General features: G+C 49.1%; 1 protein-coding gene across 4 annotated transcripts in view; it reads left to right on the forward strand.

Annotated features, from left to right (window-relative positions):
• The window catches only part of TTLL11 (tubulin tyrosine ligase like 11), a 120,888-nt gene extending 112,777 nt beyond the window's left edge, over positions 1-8,111 (forward strand). For 3 of the 4 annotated variants that reach the window (XM_068249018.1, XM_068249020.1, XM_068249022.1), the window contains one exon: positions 7,448-8,111. In XM_068249018.1, the coding sequence (XP_068105119.1) occupies positions 7,448-7,725 (278 nt within the window). In that variant the 3' untranslated portion in view covers positions 7,726-8,111. The remainder of the gene's footprint in view (positions 1-7,447) is intronic. The other variant, XM_068249021.1, reaches the window with a different exon arrangement.
• The last annotated feature ends 1,971 nt before the right edge of the window (positions 8,112-10,082 follow it).

The following is a 10,082-nucleotide window of genomic DNA, read 5'->3' on the forward strand; positions in this document are numbered from 1 at the left end:
CTATTGTATATAAAACTAAATACATTTTTATTAATTTTTAACCCCTTTCACCCCTACCTCAGTTAAAGGGAAAGAGGCGCCCTGGTATGTATAAAATGGATTAAAACCAGTTTAAAATCGAAAAAGGTGAGTTGGCTTACCTCAATACTGAAAATCTTGTATGAACAAAGAATTTTATTTAGCTCAGGCAACACGTTTCGCAGGTCTCAGCCCGCTTCCTCGGGCCAATCACAGTGCCAATTAGAAGAAAAACCAATAGCAAAGGGAGCCTCCTGTCTCCACCTGCTTCCTGCGGTTGGTTGCCCCCTTGCAACCCGCCTTTGTGAGTAGTATTTCAAATTTCTTTTCTTAACACTTTTCCTAACATACTACACTATTTGGGCTCCTGTTTTTGTCTCCTGTACCTTTTTGCCTAGGGTGCTGCAACACCCCTCCAACTTTGTTTACCCCTACCTGATAGTTAACAAAAAAAAAATTACATAATTTAACCTATCCCGGACCGACGCAGTACGATTGTCACAGGAGCCCTCAGTGGCTGACCGCACTTAGCCTTCTAAACGGTGCCAGCGCACAGATCGTGCGAACTCTGGTCGCAGTCAATGCGCAGGAACCGTTAAGAATTGGCCGCAGACAACTCAGAAGGGAGCCTGTGAGACACGGGTGATTACAGCGTACACACGATTCCAGGGGATTTGCCACCACCACTGGTATGGGCCAGTGGACCCGATTTACTGACTGACTGGTCCTGCGAATAAAACGGTTAAACACACGATATTCTGTCTAGCCAACAACAAACAAACAGTAGCGTATCTTCAGAGACCCGGGATCAGTTCTGTGTGTGCTGATAAGCAGGATAGCGGAACAGTGAATGACTTGGAGGAAGTCTTTATTCACAGCAATATAAATAATTAATATATACAGACAATTATTAAAATCAACAATTATTGAAACAGTAATAGCCAGAATGAAAAATAAAAGAAGGGAGAAAAATACTTAGTTCCTGGAAAGATGTCCTTTTTGTGGGAAAAATCAGAGTTCTGGTTTCCAATCAAGTTCAAGCAAAACGGTTTCAAGTTCTTAGAGTTCTTTGTTCAGATGGGTCAGCAAAATGGCCACCAGCCATATGTCCTCTGGCTGGCAGCAGCTTGTCATGAAGATGGTAAAGGGAGGAATGATGCCCTCCTGCTGGCCAGGTGCTTTTGATGAAGCTGGTTTGGGGGTGTGGCAATGCCGGCCCATCTGAGTCACCCACCAATGACAGTTCATTCCCTCTGAGAGATTTTAGGGCTAAACTTATGAAATGCTGTAACTCCTGAACCATACACGTTATATTTAGGGGGGTAACAGCTTCAGACTTGTTGGAAAATACAGATTAATATGACATCAGACACGGCTAAGCCAGCGGGTCAGGCTCCTGAGAAGATTCATATCTCGATAACCGGACGGTCTATCCCAAGGAATTTCATATCAGCACGATGGCCAGATTTTACCGGACAAGACGATATGAATTTTATAGCTGTGCGACATACGGTTTTCGTATGCCGACAGGAAATCATATCACCCATGCTTTCCTTATGGCCCATGCTCGGTGCCGGATCGGCTGGCTTTCTATGGCCCCCCTGTGGAGCCAGTTCCCTGGACCTTCCCAGCTCCTGACAGACGGCACATGCTCCGCAGTAGTTTGCTACATCCCTGTTCATCCGGGGCCAATAAAACTGTTTCCGAATACCGGCAAGTGTCTTGCGGACCCCTGAGTGCCCTGTCAGAGGATTACCATGTGCGGATTTCAGCACATGTCCCCTGAACGCACTCGGGACCACAAGCCATTTGGTATTCGCGTGGGATCTACCTGTAGGGGGCTGTACAGACTCACTGTACAGTCTCCCACCTTCCCAGTACACCTTGAAAGCGGCCCCGTCTGCGAGGGGCTCAGCGGCTTGCTGCCTGAGCACCTCCAGGCTTGGGTCACTTTGTAGTGCGGCTGAGAATATGGCGCTGTCAGTTTCAGCCAACTGGCTCATGTCACACGAGGCCAGCGGCTGAAAGGTCTCATCCCTGTGGTCAGAGGAGGGGGAGGAGGCCGGAACCCCCTCCACCTGTCCTGAGCTCAGGTTCTGAGCAGTGCAGCTGCGCGGTACTGCTAGCACCGGTACACTGTCAGAATGGCACAGACGGACATTACTCAAATCATCATTGCATGCAGTAATGACATTGACAGGTATAGACATTTTTTCATTACAGACAGGTTGTACAGTAAACTCAGGTACAGTTACAGCATCATCACAACAGACAGTCTGTACATCAAACTCAGGTGCCTTTGAAGCAGGCACTATTGAACCTGGTACCCTTGAACTGGGCACATTCAACCCACCTCCCCCTGGTGCTCCCCCAAGTGTATAAAGTACCTGGTGGTGGGTGGAGAGTCCGTCTCCTTCCGTGAGCGACAAGGCGGTCGTGGCAGGTTCATAGTAGGACACAAGCTTGCCCAAATCAGTCCCCAGCAACACAGGGACTGGGAGATCCTTCATAACCCCAACAATCCTTTCGTGGACCCCTCCCACTCCCCAATCCAGCTTCACTCTTGCGTGGGCTATGTGGAAAAGGGTGCCCTCTACTCCAGTAAGGGCAAGGGATCGGCTGGAGCTGATGCTCTCCTTTGGCACAAGATGTGAGTGAACTAACGTGATGTCAGCTCCGGTGTCTCGAAATCCGGTGACAACTTTGCCGTTCACTCTAACAAGTTGCTGCTGGTCGGTTCGGTCGCGGGTTTCCTGTCCGCGTGCAAACAGGACAAAATCTGATGATCCAGGCTGTGGTTCGCTGGCGGGTTGCCTCTGCTGTGGGTGAGGTGCAGGTGATGCAGATGATCCAGGTGCTGGTGGTGTCTGTCTCCGCTCCGGACAGTCGAATTTCATGTGTCCGGGCTGGCGGCAGTAGTGACAGGTGACCTCTCCAGGCGCGGCAGGCCTGGGTGCAGCAGCTGCGCTGGGTGGCCTCTGTGGCGGACGGCTCACAGGGGCAGGAGGGTCTGCCGAGGTATTGGGCTGACCTCCTCTCCAGCTGGATGGGACAGTTCTGCGGGTATCAGCCACCCGGGTAGTTGCAAAAGTCTCAGCAAGGTCTGCAGCGACAGTTGCTGAAGCCGGCCTGCGTTCTAGCACAAACTGGCGTACATCAGCAGGGCAAATGTTCAGAAATTGTTCCAGGACTATCAAGTCCTCCAGGACATCATAAGACCCTTTGGTGAGGCCTAGTGTCCACTGGCGGAGTGTGGTGAGCAAGCTGCTGGCCACATCTCGGTACGAATCAGAAGGCTTTTTCTGCCAGGCCCTGAACTTTTTCCGATAGGCTTCTGGCGTCAGCTGGTACTTAGTAATGATAGCGTCTTTTATAGCAGCATAATCATTATCCTTCTCCGCAGGCAATTCTGCGAAGGCATCAAGCGCTTTGTAGCGCAGCAAAGGTGTCAGATGTCTGGCCCACTGGTCTTGGGACAGACGATACCGACGGCATGCTTTTTCAAAAGTCCGCAAAAACAAGTCAATGTCAGTGTCTTTTTCAATATTAGCAAATTTAAATTTTGCACTTACGGGTGCTGCAGCTCCTTCGGCAGGGAGGCTGGGCGGTGAACTCCGGCTGGCCTGTTGAACCTTTGCCATGTTGAGCTCATGCTGTCGTCTCTCCCGCGCCTCTGCGGCATCCCTCTCCGCGTGGCGTTCAGCAGCAGCAGCAGCAGCTGTGCGTTCCGCAGATTGGCGATCCTCAGCCGCCTTGCGTTCTGCAGATTGGCGCTCCTCGCGCATGTACTGCAGGTACTTGTCCAGGTCAGTCTCCATGAGCTTTTGTAATGCCTGCTGCATTACCGGGTCAGCACCCATGGACAGTCCAGTACTGGCCAGTTCCGGGCGAGTACTGTCAGAAACTCTGGGATTGGGGTCCACACTGACATTCTCCGGCGTAACTGTTGATGCAGGGCCCTCAGGATGCACAACCTCTGTACGGTCCGGAGTCTCAGTCTCTGGTTCCCCTCGATTGTCAGATGGGCTGGTATCCACCTCAGCGGACACTCCCGGCTCCCGCAGTTGCTGGGTATCCCATCTGGACAAGTCGGCTATCAGGTCCCGTTTTGTCTTGCGGAGGATGCCAATGCCCCTCTCTTCGCAAAGATTTTCCAGGTCTGCTAGGCACATGTTCTGGTAGTTCCCGGACATTTCCATGCCAAATAAAATAAAACTTTGGGGAAGGGGTACTGGCTACACAGTCTCTCTGTATATATAAAAAATATATTGCCTTCCAGCTACACCAACGAATTAGTTCGTTTCTCGATAGCGCTAGCGTAGATACTTTCAGCACAACACAGGTCCCAACCGCTGCCTAACACTGTCACAGGAGCCCTCAGTGGCTGACCGCACTTAGCCTTCTAAACGGTGCCAGCGCACAGATCGTGCGAACTCTGGTCGCAGTCAATGCGCAGGAACCGTTAAGAATTGGCCGCAGACAACTCAGAAGGGAGCCTGTGAGACACGGGTGATTACAGCGTACACACGATTCCAGGGGATTTGCCACCACCACTGGTATGGGCCAGTGGACCCGATTTACTGACTGACTGGTCCTGCGAATAAAACGGTTAAACACACGATATTCTGTCTAGCCAACAACAAACAAACAGTAGCGTATCTTCAGAGACCCGGGATCAGTTCTGTGTGTGCTGATAAGCAGGATAGCGGAACAGTGAATGACTTGGAGGAAGTCTTTATTCACAGCAATATAAATAATTAATATATACAGACAATTATTAAAATCAACAATTATTGAAACAGTAATAGCCAGAATGAAAAATAAAAGAAGGGAGAAAAATACTTAGTTCCTGGAAAGATGTCCTTTTTGTGGGAAAAATCAGAGTTCTGGTTTCCAATCAAGTTCAAGCAAAACGGTTTCAAGTTCTTAGAGTTCTTTGTTCAGATGGGTCAGCAAAATGGCCACCAGCCATATGTCCTCTGGCTGGCAGCAGCTTGTCATGAAGATGGTAAAGGGAGGAATGATGCCCTCCTGCTGGCCAGGTGCTTTTGATGAAGCTGGTTTGGGGGTGTGGCAATGCCGGCCCATCTGAGTCACCCACCAATGACAGTTCATTCCCTCTGAGAGATTTTAGGGCTAAACTTATGAAATGCTGTAACTCCTGAACCATACACGTTATATTTAGGGGGGTAACAGCTTCAGACTTGTTGGAAAATACAGATTAATATGACATCAGACACGGCTAAGCCAGCGGGTCAGGCTCCTGAGAAGATTCATATCTCGATAACCGGACGGTCTATCCCAAGGAATTTCATATCAGCACGATGGCCAGATTTTACCGGACAAGACGATATGAATTTTATAGCTGTGCGACATACGGTTTTCGTATGCCGACAGGAAATCATATCACCCATGCTTTCCTTATGGCCCATGCTCGGTGCCGGATCGGCTGGCTTTCTATGGCCCCCCTGTGGAGCCAGTTTCCTGGTCCTTTTCATGGGGACATCTGCTGTAGGGGGAATGAGCTGGGCCCGGCAGGGAGTCCAGCCACGTGCGACATTCCGGAGGGGTGAGGGGACTGCTCTGGCTCACAGGGGAACATATCTTTGGATTTAAAATAACACAAAATGTCATTTTCGGATCGCTTGCACGACTGCTCAGATCCGACAGGGAGCGATCAGGAAAGCGACTGTGAATTCTCTAGATTCACCTGCGTTTCTCACGGCTATTCCGTGACAACGATGTTGTATATAATATGCTGTAAATAATGTTCGGGAAGAAGGGGGGGGGGGGGGGGGTGACACACGGTCATGTGCAGGGAACGTCCCTTTCTTTTCTCAGCACCTGATTGGCTGTTTGCAAAGTTGCAGAGTGAGGCCTTACTGCAGGCTTATTTTAGTAAATTAGCTGCACTATCGATGCATTTGGATTATCTAAAGCTAGACATAGCCCCCTGCTTAATCGAAAGTCGGCATCACACCTCACACTAAAGCCTGGAAGACCCATACGAGAACTCTTCCTCTCCCGATTTCTCGGGTGACAGTTCGGTTGTATAGATGTATCGCTAGCTTGTAGGCTAGCAAAGCGTTCTGTTAATATTCAGGGAAGAGGGAAACCAACATCGTGGGGCCAGGGAGAGAACAATGTCATTGGCAAGCACTTAGTCCAGTCTCCTGGCAACGCAACGAGAAGGGGGGGGGCATGGAGTTCTGCACACGCACTAGAACCGTCTAGTGTGTATACAATGCTTTAGGTTTGGTCCACACTAGCATGAATGCACAACGGTGCATCTTTAGCCTACCTTGGATGGATATGCTAATTCCGACTTGGGTCCATTTCAGCTCATCATACCAGCACCCTTGTGCATCCGTCACCGTCACTGCTTGAATCACTGTTTCTACTCCTGACAGCATTGACCAGTGCTGCAATACCACTGATTAGCTGAGGGCAGTTCACTGAGCTGCTGAAATACGATCTATGCCTGTGCTCTCATGTGTTTACAAAGCAAGCTAGATTTGACCATGCAGTTTCTAGGAGGGAAAAAAACAAGGGAGGAAATGACATCAGGGTTGGCTTCAGTGAGAGAGAATCAAAATGGCAAATGCCAGGAACAGAATTCTCTTCATTTACTATCTAAAATTCACTGAAATCAAAACGTGGACAGTACAATACATCTGTTATGTAAGTAGTTATCTACTTATTGGTATCTTCAGCCGAAGCATACTGCGAGGAGATCCCCATTGGACTGAAACAAGCCAATAGGAATCCTCCCTCCCTGGCCCACTGAGTGGTGGACGAATGAGATTCTTTCCTGTGGAGGGAGACTTTTTTTTCACATTAACTGGAAGCCATATTTGTCCAGTATTAAAATATTAAGATAGCTTATGTCAATGATTCCTGTGATTGTAACAACCCCAGGCTCGGCTACAAGACAAAAGGAGCCCATTGGTGTATCGTGTAAGATCCAGAAAAGCAAAATGCTAAGGCTGTATATAGTCACAAAGGTGGGTTGCAAATCCTTGCAACCACTGTCATAGCAGGTGGGTAATTAACAGGTCCATGCCCGGTCTTCCAGGTCTGTAACAGGAACTGGGTGGTCGCACTCCAAATGTTCTTTAGGACAAACTAAAAGACTATCACCTCTAAAGAGGTGTGACAAGACACTTAAAACGGGTTGAGGCACCCAATGCATAAAAGATGTTGATCTTATAAGTTGAAGAATTTGGACTAGTTCATTGAAAAAAATGTTTTATTTTAGCACATAAAATTGACAACGGGTTTCATGGGTGCTTACCCGCTTCCTCAGGACAATAAAAAAACAGATGCCTTAATTGCTATGGTTGTGTAGCATAGAGTGCCTCTATCTTAAAGTATGAAGATCTGTTCCCCTGGGAGTGTGCGGGTTGTGATCTGTGTGTCTTGTCCTCAGGTATGTGTCTCCAGGCTTTCATCGACGCCTTCATCTGCTTGGCTCAGAGACGATATAAAGGATTGCCGCTCCACGAGCAGGTGCAGGCGCTGGCCGACCTCTGTCAGAGCCACGTGGACACCACAGCGGAGAAGAAGATTCTATGCACCCGAGGAATGGCGGAGCGGAGGACTGCACTGAGCAGCTACCGCCACCCTGATGTGCACCTGACGTCGTATACGCCACTGTTACATCGCGCTTCCTGTAAGCTCTCTGACTATAAGCTGCAGCATTCATGATGGAGGGGATCTGAAACTAATGTGCACTTTCCAGGCCACGGAGCTCACACGTCCACGGGGGAATACCACAGTATATATATATATATATATATATATGTATATATATGCCAGATTCCTGCAGTATTTCCTCATGTAAGAGGACCTGTCTCTGCATCACGAGGTTGTCTTTCCTGCTCATAGATATGAGGCAATAATGGCACGGATATTTCCATCTTGGGATGAATCACTAGTATGCGGGATCCTGTAACCGCTTCTTGTGTCTCTTGGAGACATTAGTGGTGAGATCTTCCTACCAGCCATTACAGAGCTAGATAGAGGTCTCATTCTCCACTGATGGCTTCTTGAGAATGTAGGATGTGAAAAATGATTCCAGCTGTACTGTTGTGAAATGGGGGGGGGGGGGGGGGGGACACTACTGCAGGGAGATCTCGCCAGTATGGGAGGGGAGGAGACACAATCTATTGCAGGGAGATCTCACTATTGTGGGAGGAAAGGAGACACAAACTACTGCAGGGAGCTCTCACCACTGTGGGAGGGGAGGAGACGCAATCTACTGCAGGGAGATCTCACCATTGTGGGAGGGGAGGAGCCACAAACTACTGCAGGGAGATCTCACCATTGTGGGAGGGGCGGAGACACAAACTACTGCATGGAGATCTCACCATTGTGGGAGGAAAGGAGACACAAACTACTGCAGGGAGATCTCACTATTGTGGGAGGGGAGGAGACACAAACTACTGCATGGAGATCTCACCATTGTGGGAGGAAAGGAGACACAAACTACTGCAGGGAGATCTCACTATTGTGGGAGGGGAGGAGACACAAACTACTGCAGAGAGATCTCACAATTGTGGGAGGGGAGGAGACACAATCTACTGCAGGGAGATCTCACCACTGTGGGAGGGGAGGAGACACAAACCACTGCAGGGAGATCTCACCATTGTGGGAGGGAAGGAGACACACTACTGCAGCGAGATCTTACCGTTGTGGGAGGGGAGGAGACACAATCTACTGCAGGGAGATCTCACCATTGTGGGAGGGGAGGAGACACAAACCACTGCAGGGAGATCTCACCATTGTGGGAGGGAAGGAGACATAAACCACTGCAGGGAGATCTCACCACTGTGGGAGAGGAGGAGACACAAACTACTGCAGGGAGATCTCATAATTGTAGGAGGGAAGGAGACACAAACTACTGCAGGGAGATCTCACCATTGTGGGAGGGGAGGAGACACAAACTACTGCAGTGAGATCTCACCACTGTGGGAGGGGAGGAGACACACTACTGCAGAGAGATCTTACCGTTGTGTGAGGGGAGGAGACACAATCTACTGCAGGGAGATCTCATAATTGTAGGAGGGAAGGAGACACAAACTACTGCAGGGAGATTTCATCATTGTAGGAGGGGAGGAGACACAAACCACTGCAGGGAGATCTCACCATTGTGGGAGGGGAGGAGACACAAACTACTGCAGGGAGATTTCATCATTGTAGGAGGGGAGGAGACACAAGCTACTGCAGGGAGATCTCACCATTGTGGGAGGGGAGGAGACACAAACTACTGCAGGGAGATTTCATCATTGTAGGAGGGGAGGAGACACAAGCTACTGCAGGGAGATCTCACCATTGTGGGAGGGGAGGAGACACAAACTACTGCAGGGAGATCTCACCATTGTGGGAGGGGAGGAGACATAAACTACTGCAGGGAGATCTCACCATTGTGGGAGAAAACGCAAACAACTACAGGGAAATGTTACCCGTGTGTGGGAGAGGGGGGATACATAAACTATTGCATGGACTTTTCATCACTGTAGGAAGAGTAGAGTCAAAACCTCTAGTATTTATGGGAGGGCAAGAACACACACTACGGCATATAAACTAGTGTGTATCCTAAATTGAAGTATCTTTCAGTTGGACTGTCTTGTAGAATTTTCAAACTGGAAGTTGTAAAACAGAAGTCAGAACTATGCTATCGACAACACAGACCAGTCTTCCTTTAGGCACAATGAAAAGTGAAATGGAAGATTTCTACCAGAGTGTGGCTTGATGGTATTGTCCCTGTATAGGAATGACTGGTGATGGTGCTGTGTGTGGAATGTCTTGTGGTGTCCTTGCTCTGAATGGCGGTGGTGGAGCTGTGTATGAAGGACAGAGAAGAATTGATGACCTTAGATTGGAATGCCTGGTGATGGTGCTGTGTGTGGAATACCTTGTAGTGTCCTGGTGTCTGAATGGCCTGGTGGTGGAGATGTGTATGAATGGCAGAGAAGAATTGATGACCTTAGATTGGAATTCCTGGTGATGGTGCTGTGTGTAAATGAGATGATGGTTCTACTGTGGGAAAATTGCCCTATCAC

The sequence above is a fragment of the Hyperolius riggenbachi genome, chromosome 8 (genome assembly GCF_040937935.1).
Source record: "Hyperolius riggenbachi isolate aHypRig1 chromosome 8, aHypRig1.pri, whole genome shotgun sequence".
Taxonomy (NCBI): Eukaryota; Metazoa; Chordata; class Amphibia; order Anura; family Hyperoliidae; genus Hyperolius; species Hyperolius riggenbachi.